At 47.8% G+C, this 20,290-nt stretch overlaps 3 protein-coding genes across 3 annotated transcripts in view; 1 reads left to right on the top strand and 2 right to left on the bottom strand.

Annotated features, from left to right (window-relative positions):
* Positions 1–20,290, bottom strand: part of LOC144953089 (uncharacterized) — a 405,883-nt gene that overhangs the window by 90,650 nt on the left and 294,943 nt on the right. The window lies entirely within an intron of this gene.
* Positions 1,256–7,364, bottom strand: LOC144953073 (zona pellucida sperm-binding protein 3-like). The gene is made up of 10 exons (XM_078883591.1): positions 7,310–7,364; positions 6,613–6,824; positions 6,070–6,186; positions 5,405–5,504; positions 4,312–4,489; positions 3,790–3,925; positions 3,598–3,692; positions 2,764–2,858; positions 2,239–2,367; positions 1,256–1,386 (listed from the first exon to the last, which is right to left on the bottom strand). The coding sequence occupies exons 1-10, from the start codon at positions 7,362–7,364 to the stop codon at positions 1,256–1,258; spliced, it is 1,248 nt and encodes a 415-aa protein (XP_078739717.1).
* On the top strand, positions 7,726–16,921 carry LOC144953200 (zona pellucida sperm-binding protein 4-like). The gene is made up of 13 exons (XM_078883762.1): positions 7,726–7,763; positions 8,162–8,235; positions 9,088–9,177; positions 9,979–10,100; positions 11,511–11,625; positions 12,226–12,360; positions 12,553–12,731; positions 13,045–13,142; positions 13,534–13,661; positions 14,622–14,811; positions 16,032–16,167; positions 16,311–16,404; positions 16,662–16,921. The coding sequence occupies exons 1-13, from the start codon at positions 7,726–7,728 to the stop codon at positions 16,919–16,921; spliced, it is 1,659 nt and encodes a 552-aa protein (XP_078739888.1).

Below are 20,290 nucleotides of genomic sequence, written 5' to 3'. Positions count from 1 at the left end.
AAGAATCACACGCCCCACTTATGAAAATAACTCCTTGCACATGCAGTCTCTCCAGTGTTACCGCTTGTTCAAAGTGGAGAGACCAAGTACTATGAAAGCACTTGGAAATGGCAACATCACCACTCGCACTTTCCTGTTTTTTCACCAGCCAAGCCCAGGCCTCCCAGCATACTGGAGCTGGCTTCTTTGAATTTAATCCAGGCCCGTTTTTCCTCTGTGGCGGCTGTGGCAAGAACGTCAATGCAAAGTCTATCAAATGCAACGGTTGTAAAGCTAGGTACCACAAACGCTGCACTACTTTAGCCCGCACCCCCAGTTCAACTCCACCTTGCACAACCACACAAGCACCACCACAAAACTCTGGTCTGGGGCCAATTTGCACAAGCATGGGATTTGGTGTATCCATGTTATTTGAACTATATACTTTGTATAGTGTAATTTATGTACCTTCAAGATACTATGCACTCCCATAGCTTGTATTGTTGGTTGTTGTAACTTTGACATGCATCCAATGGACAGAGATTCTGAGCTCACATCCCGAGGATGACTAAACACGTTCCTTCCGAGTGTGCAGGTAGGAGTTTGGTTGGACAGAGCATTCGTGCGATCCGTGTCACGCGGCGCAAGCGGCGTTGGGCGGCGCGTCACGCGGTGCCGAGCCCGCCCGAAGCACTCTATGAAATACAAATCGAGGGCGTGGCTATGCAAGACAGATCACCAATCCCTGGTGGGAAGTGTGGAACTGTTGTTCCTACCGGTAATATTTTGATTTAAGGCTGTGGGCACTCTGGAAATAAATTTCCACATGTAAAACTCCAACCAGCTTAAGTACAGTATTAAATGCGCCTATTTTTTTTGCACGGTTGTTGCACATTATCCGTCATTGTAATGTACCAACAATGCCCAATTCCTGCCACGGTTAAAAACTTCTGGGGCCATTTTTATGGAAGATTAAAGTGACATAGGAATAGATTTCTTCCTTGAAATTGTTCAACTGCTCCATTGTACATGGACAACAACGACTGCCAGCTTGGACAATTGGGAAGGTTTAAAAAACCCATTTGCCATTATTAGGTACATCCTACTAGTCCTGGCACGCATGAATTGGAGACCACAATTGTTTCATGCTCACCCTCATGAAGTGGGCTATGGTGTAGTTACACAAAGTGCTCGAAACGCCAAGCAACGACTCCACAAGACAAGTAGTAATGCACCAGAGTTTTATTTATCACAACTTAGGCAAAGCAACTTAAGATCAGAAGCTCGTTTCCAATCCCTTTGAAGGAGTCGTGTGACGCCTCTTCGAAACAAACAAAGCCACCGTGGCGCTTGCTGCGACAGCCATCACCAGCGCAGCCACTGCCAGACCAAGGACGGGAGCAGCACCTGTAAAACAACAATTGAGAGAAAGGGCTGGTGAGTAACTGCCGAGCCATAAAGCTAGGGTTTCCACATGCTGGAAGTTGTGGGGGCATTTGACCTATCCAAGTATTTGGTCAAGGTGTGAAAGACGTACTGTTCAAATTTGTCACTCACCAAGGTTTGCCATTTAACACTGGTGGATGGCTTTAGTGCAGCACGTCACACATGTTATTAAAAAATAATCACAAATATCATTAGGTATGTTAAACAAATTGAGATTTTAAACATATTTACATCTGACGACCAAAGCACATTTAAGAAGGATCATGGCAATATTTGTTGGTCATACCTTTTAGGGCACTGCTGTAATATCCGTGTTTTGTACCTTTTCAACTTGTTATTGGGGAAGGGGGTTGTAGTTGGATGTCATAGGCCCTTTCAAAGGAGTAAGAAACCAGACTTCCATAAACAAATTGCTTCCTCCCCAAACTGCAAAAAGTTCCGTATAGAGATTAAGTATTACAGACTGCCAATTCATGAGAGGTCAACCTTAAAGCGTCATTGCCTCATGGATGTCCTGGTTTTAAATTAGGTCTGCATTAACCGCACGTACTTTTGGTGAACATGCTTCTTTTATATAGGTATCATTTTTGAAACGGATTGGTCTACATCAGACAACCTTCTTTATGGGCTAGTCCGAGTCAAACCAGAAAACGCGAAAAGGCAAACAGTACAACGACAATCCATGCATCAGAGCATTTATATCCCTGGGCGAGCAGATACATCATGGGACCTTTTTGCCAGTATCAAAGTATGAGAAATAGCTTTTAACCGAGACTGGAAAAAATGTGCCATGAAAGAATCTGGTAGCTTTACCTTTGGATGCAGATGTAGAAACCCGTGGCTGCTGCTGTTTTGCAGGGCTGCTTGGCTCAGCACCATCTGAGAAGGGCTTGGCAATCACGATGGGGCCCAGCATCACATCTTCCACCGCATACGACGGTCCTGAGTGAGAGGACCACATTTGTAATGCAGCGAATGCCCAGGCTTAAGGCCACACACACCTGATGATGATTGCTTGTGTTGCAATCCAAACGTCATGATAATTTTTGTATTTTCCTTCTACGTGACTTTACCGAAAAAACCAAGAATATGAATCCCTGCAGTCACAAAAGCTTTAAATCGAAATTATTTCTATTTAGTTTACTTGGCACATTACTTATTTCAATCGCGATGCCTCCATTCCTGAGTGCCACATACCTAACACCATTATTTAGGCAAGGCTTACCATAGTGAATGTCGCAGTTTGGCTTTTCTGACACTTTCCAAGAACGTAACTGCCTTGATATTCAAGGGTTTTCTGTACAAGACTAAATGGCTGAATACGACGGTTGTACTCACCAGTCACTGCTGCCACATCCCTGCGCCTTCTTCCACTGGGGCACGTGGACTCGCAGCAGCTGCACACCGAGTCCGAGCCATCAGCAGAGACCCACCTGCATTGCACACAAACGCCGTCTGTAGTTACACAGGCAATGCTTACTCGTATCCGTTCACATTTGAGCAAAGTGCCGATTGAGCACCCGTTCAGGGAAAGCAACGTACAGCGATGTACCATTTGGCCAGCACCACGGTCGACCACAGCGATGGCGACAATACCACTCGATGGGAGCAGTGGCCAGGAATACAATTCTGGGCGTAGTTGTGTTTAACTGTATGACGGCACCCGACCTGTAGAGTCAGAGCATTATAGGAAAGTACTTGTAGCATGAAGGGAAAGTCTGTGACCAGGACCACTTCCAAGGTTGTTACACACCAGCCCTGGTGATCAGCTTGAGGAAAAAAAAAATCTACGAAGGCGAGGCTCGGTTGATGCGCCGACATTAGCCACGAGTGAGATTTGAACTCTGGCTACGAGGCTGAGATTTTTCAAAAGGAGCTCAAACGAATGACAGACGTCGTTTGCAGGCCGCTACACTTGTTGCTAAACGCAAGACAAGTGCAGGCTATGACCAATAATCACCTGAATACATCTAAACAAGAAAAGACCCGTGAGACTGCACAGGAAATGTTGTAATACCAGTTGCAGCTAGAAACCAAAGTCAGGTCTCAGGGATATTAGTTAAGCACACAGGCATGCAATAATATGTAGCCAACATGCAAGGCATGGATTGAGCTATTGGATGGAAGACACTGAAAAACAAATTGCTGAGCAATACAAGGAAGCAGACCAACCTGTATGCAGCCGAGGGGCTGTAGGTGCAAGCTTTATTGACAGCCGTTGGAGATGTAGCAACATCTGCAACCTTCAGCTGGCAGAAGACGAAAACCTGGACCGAGAAGAGGAAGATGGTTATTACTCAACCACACTGCCTACCACGTGGCTAAAAGGTGGTTTCTGTAGAAGCCTGCATGACAGTAGATCACCTGATCGCCACTGTTGGTCAACGTCGCAAGGAAGCGGAAGGAATCTATGAAGAAGCGAAGGACGTTGTCACTTTGCCGGAGCAGGAAGCCAGAAGTGAGGTGAGCATCATACGAGACTTTGCCATCCACCAGACACCTGCACAGGCACCGTAGATGTACGACACGTGGCTTTACATAGGGCAGGCCAGCAGAAAGCCAGCGCTAGGGGATGTAGTACTCCTCTTCCACTGTATAATACTGCACCGAGGGTGTGCCAAGCCCACCTCTTAAGGGGCTCCCCTCCAACTCGCAAACCAAATCAGTCACCAATGACGCACATTGACCACATCTCTCATCAGTAATGTACCGACACACACCACATGATAAAAATCATTAACCATACACCTGGTCAGGCTTAACCATCAGAGCAAGATTCAGCGGCATTCCAAGGTCAGGCTCTGTTATATACTCAAGCAGTGGAATGTCACCTTTAAGACAAGGAGCATAAACATGCATTAGGTGGGATTAAGAGAGAAATCTCACCCAGCGTTAGAAATTATCTGGTAGCTGAGGGGAGAGTTCCTGTCCGGAACCGGTGTTGCAAAGCAGCTGACCACGAAGACCCGGAGTGGAACGTGGTTCAGTGTCTGCACGCTCGCCTCGATATGCAGAGTCTGGCCCAGCTGGTATACGGTGGAAGGTCGCGCCACACTCCAGTCGTCTTCATAAAAGAAAACACAATTAGACATCTTCAAAACACAATTGCCAAGACCGAGTGCAGACTAAAAGCGCAGCCAGGAAAGTGCTTGCTCACGCCACTGCTTGTGGAAGAAAACCAGATAAATCATGGGACCTCCTTTGCCAGTACCAAAATGAGAATAGGTTTCCCTTTTTTCTGGCAACAGGTGTTAAGATGTTAAAACAGCAAACTGAAACGTTTTACAAATCAATCATATCTGCATTAACCACAACATTTGTGGTCAGAATGCAAATAAAACAGGACCCTGCTGGGTGGGCTGGTAGGAACGAATAACCAAAGAATATAAACATAATGTATTATTACACTTGTTTAGCCAGGAAAGCCCCACCGAGTCTAAAGGTTTTTGTGGGGTCCTGGCAAGTGTTTGCAGTAGGGGGCGATGTTGCTACACCTAATCGGACATCGGACGGACGGACGGACTAATCTATTGGAGGCTGGTTCACTTCGTTCCTACCAGTAAAACTGATAATATATCTTTGAAACGCATTTGGTGGAAACCAGAGACAGCTTTCTTTCTGGCTAGAGTCTTTCGTCTCGACAGAAAGCCGTCTGGTGTGGACCAATCGGTTTCAAAGACAATGCATATATTATCAGTTGTTTTGTTTGCATTCTGACCACAATTAGTGGTTAATGTAGACACGATTCCTTGTAAAAAAAGGTCTGTTTGGTGTTTTAACATCCAAACAGCACAGTTTGTGCCAGAAAAAAAGGGGTAAACCTATTTTTAACCTCAGATAAAGTTTAGGGACCTCAGGCATATATCTGGCCTATTATTCAATACCAAGCACACATATTGAAGGGTTTATAGTCTAAATTGCCATCCTGGTAGTAGCCATGTGCATAATAGGCAATCAACGTCCTCACATCACCACTGACCGGTCATGAGCCTCAGCGTGAAGCTCAGCTGCTGCTGCATAACCTTGGCGCTGCTGAAGGGGATCCATGTGGGTTTGATGGCATCGCTGGACACGTTCCCCTTCCTGCAGTCAGGAAGAGATCAGGCACACATTCTCTACAAAGAGCAGAGGTGGGTGATGCTCAACTGCACCAATTAGTGCCCAGATTATTATTGCAATGTCGTTAACATCTTACAACGAATAGACAAGCGAAGAGATACAGAATCATATTTTCAGAGTATATTTAACATCGCAACTTGCAAGACTTTTATCCGACGAGGGCCAAATAAGAGAAAGTAGAAGAATTGGGGGAATGGAGTATAATTAAGGGGACCGTGGTTCACACAGTATGCAATGCATGCACTACTTCAGACACTTGCAAGGCTGGATGTTCGAGACAGGCCACGACAGGCGTTTGATGTGAACCCATCAGTAAAGTTGACACTAAAAACCCCCACGACAGACAGCACAGGGAGACTTTCCATCGGTGGATTAACTCGCTGACATTGGCTTTATTGCAATTCAGGCCTCGCAAAGCTAAAGCACACGAAACGGCACGTAATTTTTAAAGACAGTGGTAGAATTGTAAACAGTTTAGCTGGACTTCTAAATTAAGCAAATGTCAACCAGAGACTGCTGGTGAACTCGCCTGGGATAGCGGCAAACGACCGGCACGGCGACGTAGTTTGTGCGGATAATGCCCGTGCTGGACGTGGGGCGGTAGTAGAGGTAGTTCTCGTAAGACAGCAGCTCTGCACTCATCTAAGAAGGGAGGAAGACTTGGGTTTATTACTTTTTGCAATACTAGCGGAATAAAAAAAAAAGCTCAAACACCTTGGTGAAAGACCCAATGCAGCAGTTCCTTGGTTTATATAATTCACCTTGTTCATGTCCACCATAAAAAAACACACCCACACCAACCATGGCAGATGCAGATTCCAAATGTATTTTGGAAGATTAAAAACGCTATAATGTACGACTGGTCAACCAGAACAGACCTTAACATAATAATGCAATGACCGATCTACAAATACTAAGGGGACTTCAAAGCGATAAACCCCGCTGTTATTGAAGAAGTCTGGCTTGACTCGAATGCGGAATTGTAATTCTTCTGCATCTATACTCGGCAAAAACATAAAGCAGTTGGATTGCGCAGATTATGTTACAGCAGCATTAGCAGCCAGTTACCTGGAGGCTGCTGCCACAGCTTTCCAGTGCGTAGAGGAAGGTCACCGTCCCAGCAAGGGCGTCGCTCCCAGTGACGGGGCAGGCTGGCACTCCCAGGGACAGGTCACTCGCTTGGGCCAGGTGACCCGTGCCAAACAGGTCCCTGCTCACGGTCAGCGTGAGCGTCGCCTCGTCACACACCACACTCACCGTGGCGGAGGTGGCCACTGCAGCTGGCGGTGCCGCACGGGACGAGACGCGAGAGTTGCCCAAAGTGACACAGGTGGTCAGTGAAGCAGTAGAAAGTGTCAGAGCCTCGAGTCAATCATCCACACGGAGCTGCTAATGCAAGAGTTCGAATTACCCAGTAGCACCTCAATAAATGTATTACACGCGTTACGACAGGTTAAGAATACGTTTTGGTAATCCACTACTGGATCAAGTCTCGCACATTGCGGTCGTCAGTTTGACCATACAGATCAGTACGGGCTGAATTATGGCAAAGCCCCAGGTCTAGACACTTGTCGCCAATGTTAACATTACCAGGACGCAAATTCGTGTTCAGGTATATAGAACAGTAAATTAACCACCACGCCACACTACCAAACCCATCGTTAGTACGGGTATACTATGATGCTCACATTAGTAAACACGGCAGTTGCATTGACCGACAAATAAACAGGTTTGTAAAAGCATCTTTCGACCAAACTCCACTCACCAGAGGCAAGACATAACAACCCCAAGACCGAAAACAAAGCCCTCGTGATCTCCATCGCAAGGACAACAAAAAACCGAGACTTAGCACGGCACCAGCAGAGCCAACGCAGCTACTGTCCCGACTCGGGGCTTTTATCTGCGCGCGGCCTCATTCAGTGTCAGTAATTAACCAATTAACTCCTCCTGCGTACGTGCCGCGTGATTTGCGGTGCAGCTCCTATCCATGCACGTGCGCCGAGATCGTGCAAACCTCTACTGATGAGACAATGAGTGAGTGGATCTGCTCTGATAAAATCTCGCTGATAAGACAATGCGTGGGTGGATCTGATCCAATCTGGATCGGGATCGCTGAGGGCTCTCCATATAAAAGGGGTCCATGGCCTAAGGGAAGCGACGCAGCTGATGATTTGTTTTACGATGGCGGCTCTGCGAGTTCTTCTCCTGCTCCTGACCAGGTGAGGAGGCGGAGGGGCGTGCTGAGTGGTGTTCAGGGATGTTCCTCAATAGCTCTGGATAATGAAGTCTTGTGTACGTTTGTAAGAGAGGGCGTTTCCATATCGCTTTGGGTAACTGACCTGCATGGAGAAATGCATTGAGATAAAAATGTGGAAATGCGGTCCTGAAATGTCTTGCTTGCCCCATTGTGGGTGGTGGGGTTCCAAAGATGGCTTTGCGTGGCGCTGTTTACACCAATTCCTTCGTGCACCGTGCTGGCCTTGAATAGGCCCTTCCTAAAATCGCTACAGGGCCAATTATTTTTTTGTGGGGGGGGGGGGGGGGTGCGGTGTTTGCCTCTCTCTCCTCCCCATGCGTTCTCTCGTCTTGGCGGTCACGTGTCTCGTACTTCCCGCAGCTTCCTCTGCCTGGGCTCCGTCCACGCGAGGCTTCGACAGTCGCTGGGACCGCGGACGCTGGGGGAGCCGAGAGGTAGGGGGCGCTGCTGCTGCTGTCGCCACATGCAAACCACATCGCGCATTCTCTCAATACCACTATCATGTGTATGGACACCGCCATGCACAAGACTAATGGCGGCGTCTCTCGGTGAACTGGAAAAGCGTCATCGGCGACACGAGATACCAACATGAGCGCTGCCTGGACGAGGTGGAGGGGGGGTGAATTTGTTGTGTGCCTGCGGTTGGAGCGGTCACGTGACGCGACGTGATGGCTGCCGTTGGGCATAGGCCGGCACGTGGATCATTAATAATCCTCCAGCGCATGGAAAAGGGGGCGTTCGGGGACATTAACTCTCCCTTGCACGTTCCTTTTTACGATAATAACGCTTTCGAAAAATATGGCTGGTGACTGATTGGCACGGCCCTTGCAACTTTACTTAAAATAGTGAGTTGTACAACATTTGACTGTGCACGACTATACGCAACACTCGCGTGCAAAATCATCATGACCGTGTTCCTTTCCATTATAATAACAACGAACTGTGCATTCGCGTTGATAATTTGCATATCAGGCTCTACCTTGGCAACTTTCTACTACAATTTCAAGAGTCTAATGCAGGGGTCTACTACCAAAATATCATGTTTCAACCAGCGGCTTCGAAACTGCAGGCTGACGATCCCTGGTGTGAGGTCCATACTGTCCAGTCGTGCACCTGCCTTTTGAATTTGCGCCAAATAAGAACAACACACAACACCTTACATACTTGTGCGCACAGAAAAGTGAAGGAACTGACGTGCGCCCTCCCAGCAACCGTCGCGGGCTGTTTTTTAATTGCTCCATAAGGTGTTAATGTTGACGTCTCAACTTCTGAACTGCCTCCCCCAGGTCTGCTGAAGCAATGCATCTCTTCCACCCTGGGTTTTTCTGTGGGATGGAGCAGCCCCTCCCACAGTGACTACCGTGTCTTTGTACGGAGTGAGTCGACGAGCTTTCACTTAAATCGTGATGACATAATTGACATCTTGATCCATTGTATGATTGAATATATGACGCTTCTCATAGATGCTATCAAATTGATTCGAGGATGAGATTCTCTGGCCAGTTTGGTCCCAACTGCTTCGCTTTCGATGTCCTCTAACCTCAATTTCTCTTATTCGGTGTCGATTTTAGGTTTTTTTTTTTGGTTAACGCTGTGTGGAACGTAATTCGCATGAACGATGGGAAATTTTATCTGGGATTCAAAGGATGATACTGTATTGGCGTCAGGGTTCATTTCCACTAGTCTAATACAGCAGACAACAATAATCAAATCTTTTCTTCCATAGGATAATTGCGTGTGTTTACTAGACGGTTGAATTCCTTACCAATACCACCTCTTGCTTGTCTGCACAATGGGCTCTCCCATTCGTTGGAACATTTCATGCAAGGTCGTGACTTCCGTTGTAAACTGAACCTGGTGACTCCTGTCAGACATGGATTCTCACCTCGCATTGTCTGCATTTCCCACGAGTCCTCCGTTGACGACTTGGGAGATCTTGTCGCTAAATCCGACACGCAGCCTTATTTACTAGCAACTATTAGACGAGGTCGTTGTGCAGGTTTGGGAGTACCGTAATTCCAACGGTGTATTGAGGATCCTGTTTTCTGGAGACTTGCTATTCGAATTGACGCTGGCACCATACTTTGTTCTCCATGCAGTCACGCTACCCACATGAACTTGTGGTGCGCAATCCATCCAAATGCAGGTTTTTCTAATTTTGTTTTTGATGTCTCCAGCGGTGCGGAATGAGGCCGTGGATGTGGAGTCTGTGCAGGGGGAGTGCGGCTTCTCCATCGCGAGGGACGGTGCTGCGCTCCACTTCACCGCTGCTGGTGATGCCTGCCACGTGCGCGTGGAGGTGAACACGAGGAGACCGTTGACTTGCGTCGATGCTAGTACCCGCTGGGACTGCTGTGGTAGTAGCGAAATTGATGTTTCGCAATCCATAATCGATCGGCCATCACGCACCCACCGATGTTGTCTGGCCAGAATCGAATTTGATTTTGTCTACTCTGGTATTTTCCCCTCCACGTTTGCTTAGCTCGTGCATTTATTTTTTTTGTTCCTTCCAAGATTTTTTTTTTTTTTTTTGCTCATGCCGTCCACTGGAATTTGTTTTCAGATGGTTTCCATTGCTTTTTCAATTTATTCCTGCAATATGTTATTTCGATCGTCTCTCGGTGGTAGTGACTTTAATTCTAGTTTATACAGCACCTCTTTCTCTTGACTGGTATCCCTGGACAATCGATGCAATGCTCATTCCTTATGTCTTGTCAAGATCTTGCCATCTTTGTCTTTTTATCATATTTACCTTGGTTTGCACTTGCCATTTGTGCTCTTGTTCATTGTAGTATGCCATGTCGCTACATTACTCTTTAAGCCAATCCTAAGTATCCTTTCTTGCCTATGGCCTTGCCTCATTGCATTGCTTTTTTGTCTTTAGTCTCCGTCTCGTCAGTCTTATCTCCAGCATAATTGTTCTCCTCCTGTGCTTAACGGTAAAGCATTTGCCATCTAGATGTCCATGTCATCAAAGTGGCCACCTTGAAGGCAATGTGTGAAAGTTTTTAACTCTTACATCGCCAAACTTACTCGGCAAAACAAGCATTCAGTTTGTGTATTTCACGCCTGCTAATGGATGCAGCATTCGCGATACTATTCAATGCAAAGAAGGACATCCGAGCAGTTTGCTTGTTATAGAATAAACGGCACAATGCATTGCTACAGGAAGGTTGCTATCCAAGCTGGCTTCTAAGAGACCAACGTAGATGTCACAAAAATATTGCACACAGGACTTGGACATGTATGATCTACAGCAGCAAAATGCAAGTGGCAGACCTAACCAACATACGAGCTTTGTGCCAGAAATATGTGCACTACTTGAGGTTGCTTGCAGAAGACATGAAAGTCTTGTGAAGGGTGGTAATTTGTGAGTGCTATGTGTGTGGGAAGAGTAATGGCGGTTTTGTGGCAAGCTGAATATGGAAACTGTATTACACACGGAGCAGCGCAGCATCCGTTTGTACAATAACAAGGGTTAACCTGGCAAAGTGATTTCGGACCCAGGAATGCAACCCCTCCCCCACGTGCGGGTCTGCCTGTCTTAATTTGGGTGGCAGGTGGTGGCGGGTTTCCTATTTGACAGATTTACTTGTCATTAGCCTGGCCTCGCCCAACAATGTCGAATGCACGAAATCTGCGGATTTGTTTTGAGCCTTCCTGGAGCACTGGCCCCGAGTCTGATTTTGAGGGCTGCTGATTTCACCAGGACGACAGGAGGAAGATCCAGGTGGAGCTGCAGGAGATGCGGCAGGGGCTGAATGGGCTCGTCTGGGCTTTCACCATCGACTGCCCCGAAAACCTAAGATCTGCGAGGGCTGGAGGTGAGTACCATTGATTTGACTCTGCTAATCGGACCCACAGACTGCACTACCTGTGACTTGGTGCTCTAGAATGGGTCTGCTCGGTCAACGGCTGCATTTTTGTATCGACCTAGATCATCTCTCTGGGTGCTTTTGCAATTGTGCACTTGCGTTTCATGCCCTTCGTTTTTACTGGACAAACTTGCTGCTTGAATCATTTTCCGATGCAATTTTTCCCAGTGGCTGATTCCAGTAGTTGCACCGTATCAACGCGTTTTCCTAATGCACTCCTGATGAGTGCTGTCCTAGGTCTTGAGGGTTAATTTGACCATGCTTCACCACGCTGCTCCTTGTTGGAAAAGTTGAGTGGCACTAACCTTCAATGCAACAAATTGTGATGTAACTGCCATGGCCTTTTACAGCCAGTGAGCAACGTGTTTGTCATCTATACTGTACACTCAACCCTGCTCCGCTTCTGGGAGTGGGTGCATTGCCCGAGTGATTTGGTCATGTGCCACGTAACACTCATTCTCATACTTGACACGTGGCTCAAACGTTGACTTGTATTTAAGTACGTGTGGGGTTTTGTACGATGACCTATTGTGCTCCTGCTGTTTTTAGAGATCGCCACGTGCTCTGGTCAGAGCAGGAACTTCCCATGCAACTCTGTGCAGAGTGTCCCGAGCGCGGACGTCTGTGCACAGAGTGGCTGCTGCTACGACCCCACTCTACGCCGCTGCTTCTACAATGAAGCTGGTACGTAGCGGACTCAAACCAGAGGTTCCATAATTCACTACCTAAACTAGGCTCTTGCTTTGAGGTTCTATGTTGGCACGGTAGCATCCTGCTGTGCTGGTTCCCTGAACTTGTTGCATCACCACGGGCTACATGGGGCATCTTTCGTGATTCACCGAACTCTCCATTACCCTCCCACCATGCTCCACCCAGTGTGCACCACAGATGGGCGCTTTGTGGTGCCCGTGTCTCGGAACTTAACGTCTCCACCGCTGGACCTGAGCACCGTGCACCTGACTGGCGGTAGCGGTGCGCAGTGCAGCCCCGTGCTGGTGTCTGCAGACCTTGCAGTCTTTGACGTACCCATGGCAGCGTGTGGTGCCACTGTGCAGGTAATGGGCTCCTACACTCTGCTTTGCCCTGCCCACATCCTGATGGTTGTTGCTTGACCTTGTTGAACTGCTGCATCGGGATCCTTCCTGATGCACAACTCCTTGATGTGCAGAGCACAATCATGCACGAGTTGATAAAGAACAGCAGGGTCACTTTATGATTGAGTGTCAAATTAATCTAGTGCTAAACCAGAATTTAGGGGGATCTTAATATATAATTTGTAGCTAATTTTGAGCAATTTGGACTCCTGGCCAGTACCACTTATTCTTCTACTTGATCGCTCAATGGCATTATCGTTTTTGGTGTGTCCAGTGGAGTGGGCAGGAGCTCGTGTATGAGATAATGTTGGTCTCCGAGCGGGAGCTCTGCGTCGATGGAAGCGTCGCCATCACCAAGTCGTCCACATACAAGTAAGCACTGCAAGTGCTGTGCTCATGAGGGTCAAGCATGAGTCTTGCAGAGGAGACCCACCCCCATCAATGGCCACGGTCTCTGCGAAATTAAATATTTGCAGCATATGCCAGCAGAACTGTGACCAATCTGTGCTTCCATATTCAACGATTTAATTATTAGATTGGGACATTAAACGCACAAGGGCGACTTTTCCTCGTCACAGGATCTTTAACATCTTGAAGTAGTAGGAATATAGCTTGTGGCTAATGTAAACACGGTCTTAACCAAGGTGGTCCCTTCACTGGTACGTCTGCAAAACACCCTATCGGTCTGCTGTGTCGCTCCTGCAATCTCTTGCTGCCGTGAGGGCGTTGTGCATGCCATTGGCTGGTGGTGTCTGTTTACCAGGATGGCTCTTCAATGCCGCTTCCTTGGAAGTGGAGACCTGCAGCTTGGAGTGCAGTTGAGCACTCTTCCACCGCCGCCTCCAGCCACGGCCACTGGGCCCCTCTCCCTGCTGCTCCAGGTCTTCACTGGTGAGTACTCCTCTCTCCGATACCCTGTCCACCTGAGTGGACAAATGCCACCTTGAACACGGGTTGTGATGTCGCTCTACCCATGGAAGACTTGGGTCTGTATTAGCTCTGACTCGAAGCCAGCTGAAAGTCATGATTGTTTAGGCCATTGCTTAGCTAGCAGCTCAACCCTGGTTTAATTTCCACTGATTGCAGGCTGCATGCGCTTTTTGAATGCTGCTGGACTTCAACTGCAAACCACCGCAAAAAATGGACGTTGTTCTAGGCTGTGCTGCCAGAATATTGTGAACCTGCCAACGGAGTTTATAATTAGTCATAAGTGAATAAAACGACTTGCACATTCTCCATGGTACCACGTGTAACTTAAAATGCTAATTTCTGCCGTGGTTTTTGAATCTAGCAGCGACCAGCTGAAACCATGGTAGTGTGGGGCCGACATTGAAAGGGATGACAATGCCCTCAATTCCCATGGCTCTACCAAATGAATCGTTTTCCACAACCCATCAACCAAAACGGTCTCCTTGAGGGCATTGTTTAAAGGAAAATTGGACTGGCTTTCTTAGCCTCATTTGTCCATGTCACCTTTGAACGAATGGTTGTCAATAGCTTCATTGGTTACCAATTGACTAGAGCTTGGCCAACTGTTAGCACCCGATTCCCACCCCTCGGTGTGATACCGTGACCGTTGCAGCATCTACAGACATTTAGCGATACCGTTGTATACAGTATGTAGACAACCATGCGGAGGTGATGGTGACAGCATTTATTATGAAAAATACAAATGAAATATCAACCACGGTTTCTATGCCAGGACAAAGTTGCGATAATGGCCCCTAGTTCAATTCAAAAGTAATGCGCACGTTTTAGAGGCTTTGTGCTTTGCCTTGTTCAATGTGCTCTAACCAGGACCTTTACACCACTAATCCACATGCCTTGTGGACCATGTCTGCACGCTGCCAGACAACTCCTACACCACGCCGTACCAGCCCTGGCAGTACCCGCTGGTAACGCTTCTGGGAACGCCGCTCTACGTCCAGGCGTCACTGCTGCACCGCTCTGACCCCACGCTGGTGCTCTTCCTGAAGGACTGCTGGGCCACGCCCACGACAAATGCCACCGACCCCACGCAGTGGAAGCTTGTGGTGGATGGGTGAGGCTGGGCGGGGGGGTAGTGCTCTCTAAACCCTCTCACTGCCACAGCAGGGCCTGCAGAAGCAACCTGGTTCGAGGCATTGGTTGTCTTTTTTTTTTTCTTCCCCCACGTAAGCAGTTGTGTAGTAGTAGGGTTTTACCCTTTCAACTGGTACAAAAACTGACACCTTTTACACAAGGCATCATGTTTACAATAACCACAACACAAGCAGTCAAAATGCAAACAAAAAGAAACAACTCTTCCCCCATTCTGGCGAATTGCCCGATGATGCTGGATGCAATTACCAGCGAAACGTCGTGCTACTCAAATTGTAAATGTTGCGGTTTCACGCTTCAACGTGACACTTTTTACTGATTGGCCGTGTCGGGTGGTGGAGGGTTACGACACTTATAAATAACGCGATCTAAACCCAAAAAACGATTATGAATAATATTGGTCACGAAAGCCTACGTGTTAAACTCTGATATGCACTGTCCTTGAAGTTGATTGGTCCACACCCGAGACGGCTTTTCTTAGAGCCTAGTCTCCATTGGTGTTGGACCAGGTGACGCCAAAAAACGTACAACTCAAAGACGGCGCACTATCAGAGTATTGAGTGCTCGGTAAGCATTTACACTGAGACCTCCTTTACCAGTGGCAAAATATAGTAATAGGTTTTTACCCTTTCAACTGGTCATCATCATCAGAGTTGTTTTTAGTTTGCATTTTGACTGCTTGTGTTGTGGTGATTGCAAACATGATGCCTTGTATAAAGGTGTCAGTTTTTGTACCAGTTGAAAGGGTAAAAACCTACTACATTTTGCCACTGGTAAAGGAGGTCTCCATAGTGCAGAGTTGTGTAATTACGTTCCTTTCAAGGACAACATTTCGTGTAAAAGTGGAACATCAGGTTCTGGCTTGTTTAAGCAAGATTGCAGTAACATCCAAAATGTCGATGGCCACTGCTCCTTGGGTTGATGTTCTGGATGTTAAAACAGCCACCCTCTGCCTCCCAGAGCTGGTGGTTTGTACAAAAGGCCGACCACATGCAGTGACGGTTGCATTGGCCAGATGCACTGCATATTGGTGATTGGGCTGCCTTGCTGGTCGTGAGCATGCCTTGACTGTAAAGCTGGCCTTCATCCTTGCTTGCAGATTGCAAATACAGATGCGTGCATTCAATCCGATGCATGACACTTGCTTTGAATTGAGGGTAAACGGCACTTTTTCCTGTGCAGCTGCCCCGTGCAGTCTCCTTGTTGCAGTGTGTTCTTCCCTGGTGTCGCCGACCTGCCACTGCCTTCTCACTACAAGCGTCTGGCACTCCAGGCCTTCGCCTTCATGAACTCTGACCGCAGCACCACCCGTGACCTCGTGAGTGCCTGATTCTTTCCGCCATTAAAAACCAGGTCACCATGGAGGGATTACGTTTACTGTGTACAACTGGGGAGGGCAAAATGACTACCTAAAACATGGGAAACTTTACTTACCGAAGCGATGCATTCTGTCTGCCACAGGTTTACCTGCACTGCTCTATCGTGGTGTGCGACAGCTCCAGCCCCAACTTCCTCACCGAGTGCAATCGGCAGTGTGGACAGACCAGGCGCTACCGTGAGCACTCCCGCGACTTCTATTGAATATCTTGCGCTTGTTTACCCAGATGACAACGGGGTTTTCATGTTGCTGGTAATGTTGCTATGTTATTGTTTCTATTTAGAGCACATTTGCTGTGACTATGCAGACTGGTTTTTGACAAGCCATGGCATGCCATATGACCTACTCGTTTAATTTTCTTGGGAACTTTACCTGCAGCATATGTGCTTTTGTATGCACCGGTAGTCGTCAACCGATTTCTGTTCTTGTTCCAGAGCGCAACGCCATCTCTGACGCTTCCAGCGTGGTAGGAAAGCACGTGGTGTCGCTACAGGGCCCCGTGCTCTTTGAAGACGCTTCTGTTAACGACGCTGCTCTGATGTTGCTGGAGGCTCCCTCTTCGTCGTGGGCCTCGGCTGGGACCCTGTCCATTCTCCTCGTCATTGCCACAGCCGTCATTGCGCTCCTGTCTGCTGCCATTGCCGTCAGGAGGCGCAGGAGCTGGGCTGTGGCGCTCGACGAAAGTAGCTATTGATGACTACTTGTATTTGCTGCAACTTGCATGTCCTTTGCAGACCATTGTGGTCAAAAAAATAAAATGCTGAAATTCGCTACTGCTGTTCTGACCTTTTACGATGATTGTATGTGCAATATGTAGGCAGTATTAGTGCTGCATTTGGCCGTTTCTTCCCCAAGGCAGGTCCCTCGATAGCAGCAACTTCTACCAACGTTTAGGCCATTGGCTTCTTCAAACAAGAGCACCTTGCCATGCTTAAAGAATCTGAATCCAAATTTTATTTAATTAGTTAATATTTTCCCCTAAAACATGCATACAGTATACATGTTCCAGGAACACTTCCCATCGCACAATAGAAAAGTATTTCAAAGATACATCAAGAATGTGGGGCAAGGGGGGAGAAACGGAATACTGAACGTTAACTAGCTTAAAGTAAAGGTTTGGTTGTGGCATTACAAAGCATCTGTCCACATTGTCAAAAGTGCTCGTCCCCTGGAAAAGAACCACCCCACAACGCTACGGAGGCTTGACTAGACATTCTTTGTGGCCTTGTGCACGAGTGTCTTGGTGCTTCAGACCCCTGGGTTATGATTCAGTGACGACGTGTCCGTCTCTAGCTGCATTAGGGTGATTGCTGGAGAAACACTGCCACGACTCGGTTCACTCCTTGGACATGGCCACCATACATGCTGATAGCCCGGAGTCTCCTGTCAACTGCTTTTACTCTGGGAACTGGGTGAAACCATGTGCCTGGAAAACTCGGCTGTTAGCAAGACCGTTTGCATCAAACACGGCCTGGAAATCATTGACCCCCCCCCCTCCCTGAACATGGCCTCCATTCTACCTGAAAAGTAAACTTGAATAGCGTTTCTCCTAAACTCTCTCGCACTGAAGGACGAACGCCCTGTAAAGACCATTTCTCCTGGACTTATTCACTCCTGCATAATAACGTGCATATGATGACGCATAAACCAGTGCTCTTTTTTGGGGGTGATTTGAATGTTCCTTCTAAGTCGTACCTGTTAAAATTAGAAAATACACGAACCACTTGCCTACTTGACCTATAGCCTGAAACATAGTATAAAATTACTTTGTCCTGAACTGATAACATTTGTAATATTAATGTCTATGGCACTCATATACGCACTCCCTCTTTGCATTTGAACGTCATTTTGTCCGACTTCCTTAACGCTTTCAACACTTGGGTTGACATTTCAACAAGGCACACAAAGCTAACAAACCAAGCCCCCGAATTGACACTCGCTATTTGTTTGTATCCTTGGTCAAATATAAACTTGGTAAATCAAACTAAAATGTACACTGATCTTAACTGAGCCACAACGCGCACATGCGTGGTTGCCTCGAGCAATGCAAACCGGTTTCTTGGTGTTGACGGGAGGTTGTGGCGCTAAAGACTTGGTGGCCATTTTGTTTACGAGAAAAAAATGCCAAGAAAAACAACCTCCCAAACAAACAAATTGTGGCGTGCAAAACAAACGGAGGAGCTGCGGCTCTAAACAGCAACCAAACGATGAAGGCAGATGGGCAGCACGGGCTGAGTTTAACTGCAGAGCAGCCTGCATCAAGACAAGCCGGAGACTGCACCGTTACTGTTGCAAAAGCACAGGCTGAAGATAATCCTGGACAGCGTGCATGGGGAGACGAGTCGGACTGCACAACTACCTTTGCAGCACAGGCTAAGAATACACGTTTTAGCTCGTTTGGAAGGCTTTTTGGTGCTTTGCGCCTTGCCTGTTGCCCCTACTGATGTCCTCCCCCCCCCCCCCCCCCCTTTAAAATGCGCAGTTACTAGTATAGTCGGTAAATGCTACTATAGTTACTAGACCTCTCTTTCTCTTGGCTGTCCATAGAAAAAGATGACGATTGCTCCTCTTGTGGGTGGGCTAGCACTTTTGGCGTATGTTCCACTTCATGTGGCTGTGGATGCCAATGCGACAGCCGCACACTGCTGCAAATCGGACACGTGTGTTGGGTCTCGGATGGCGTTATTCCAGCTGTGCGTTGGTGTCTCTGGGGGTGTCTGGGTGCATCTCTCGCATCTCCACTGTGAGATGGCGTCTTCCATGTGCTGAATCCGTCTGGCACAGGTGGACCACCACGTTGAGGGAGTTGTGTGCAAGGCTTGTGATGGCAGCAAGGAGCATGTTGAATATCTCTGGAGCCAGAACACAGCCTTGCTTGACCCCGACCTCAACGTTGAAGAGCTCTGATTGAAGTTCACCAAACACCACTCTGGAATTAGAATTTTTTGACACTTGGGAAGTACCCCAAGTTTGAGCTGCTGCCAGAGTATCTCGCGGTTGATGGTGTCGGATGCTTTGAGGTCGATGAAAGCTATTAAGAGGTCTTTGTTTTGATCCCGGCATTTTTCCTGCAGTTGTTGTGGCACAAAGATCATGTCGGTGGTGCTTCTGCCTTTCCTGAAGCCCCACTGGGATTCTGGGAGGAAGTTTTCGGATTTCTGCTCTGCGAGCCAGTAGTGCATTGTCCTGGAAAGGACCTTCCCGGTGACAGAAAGAAGTGAGATACCTCTGCTGTTGCCGCAAGCCTCTTTGTCACCCTTCTTCTTGTAGATAACTACAATATTCGCGTCCTTCCATTCCTGTGGGATGGTTATGGACAGCCAGATGGACTTGATGAGAAGTTGCAAGCAGTGAAGGAGGAGGTATCCCCCGTGCTTCAGCATCTCAGCTTGGAGGCCGTTGGGTCCAGCACTTTCATTGTTTATCAGGCCTTTAACTGCCTGGTCGACCTGAGAAAATTGTGGTGGAGTGTCGAGTTCATGAATGGGTGGGATATCAGGCAGTGTCTCGAGGATGAACGGGTCTGTGGGGTTGATGTGGTTGAGGATATTATAAAAGTGCTCTGCCCATCTCTCCAAGATCTTTTGGTGGTCCTTGAAAAGCGTGTTGCCATCAGCAGACCTGCCCGGGGCGATGGATTGTTTTGGTGGCCATAGAGGGCTTTGACGGCATCATAAAACCCTTGGGCGTTGTTTGCGTCTGCGAGGCGGCTTTGGATCTCATCTGCTGTTTGGACCCACCAGGTGTCCTCCATGGCATGGAGAGCGCACTGGGACTCTGCTTTGGCCTTGGAGAGGGAGCACTGGAGAGTGGCAGAGTCTCGGTCGGAAAGGACGGCTTTGTGGGCAAGGCATTTGGTCTGTAGTAGTGTGTGGATGTTGGCACAGTGTTCTCCTCAAATCAGTCTTAGTGAAGCTTTTTGGTGTACCCGGTTTGATTCGGAGGCCGCCTCTAGGATGAATGTGTGCAACTCAGTCCATGTGTTGTTTGGGTCGAGGGAGTTTGGGGGGAGTTTTTTTGTGACAACTGGATGTTTGAGAGCATTGCCGTTCAGTCTCTTATT

The sequence above is a fragment of the Lampetra fluviatilis genome, chromosome 72, assembly GCF_964198595.1.
Source record: "Lampetra fluviatilis chromosome 72, kcLamFluv1.1, whole genome shotgun sequence".
Classification (NCBI taxonomy): domain Eukaryota; kingdom Metazoa; phylum Chordata; class Hyperoartia; order Petromyzontiformes; family Petromyzontidae; genus Lampetra; species Lampetra fluviatilis.
Note: the sequence above shows the minus strand (reverse complement) of the source record. Positions and strands in the feature narration are given on the sequence as shown.

What these genes read in the sequence shown, in the direction of transcription:
- LOC144953200 (XM_078883762.1), top strand. Translation starts at nt 7,726, where the DNA reads ATGGCGGCTCTGCGAGTTCTTCTCCTGCTCCTGACCAG. An exon ending in GACGCTGGGGGAGCCGAGAG is followed by an intron (nt 8,236 to 9,087) that starts GTAGGGGGCGCT and finishes TGCCTCCCCCAG; the next exon opens with GTCTGCTGAAGCAATGCATC. An exon ending in ACCAAGTCGTCCACATACAA is followed by an intron (nt 13,143 to 13,533) that starts GTAAGCACTGCA and finishes TCTGTTTACCAG; the next exon opens with GATGGCTCTTCAATGCCGCT.
- LOC144953073 (XM_078883591.1), bottom strand. Translation starts at nt 7,364, where the DNA reads ATGGAGATCACGAGGGCTTTGTTTTCGGTCTTGGGGTTGTTATGTCTT. An exon ending in GTTGTTATGTCTTGCCTCTG is followed by an intron (nt 6,825 to 7,309) that starts GTGAGTGGAGTT and finishes CGGCACCGCCAG; the next exon opens with CTGCAGTGGCCACCTCCGCC. An exon ending in CACGCTGAGGCTCATGACCG is followed by an intron (nt 4,490 to 5,404) that starts GTCAGTGGTGAT and finishes TCTTTTATGAAG; the next exon opens with ACGACTGGAGTGTGGCGCGA.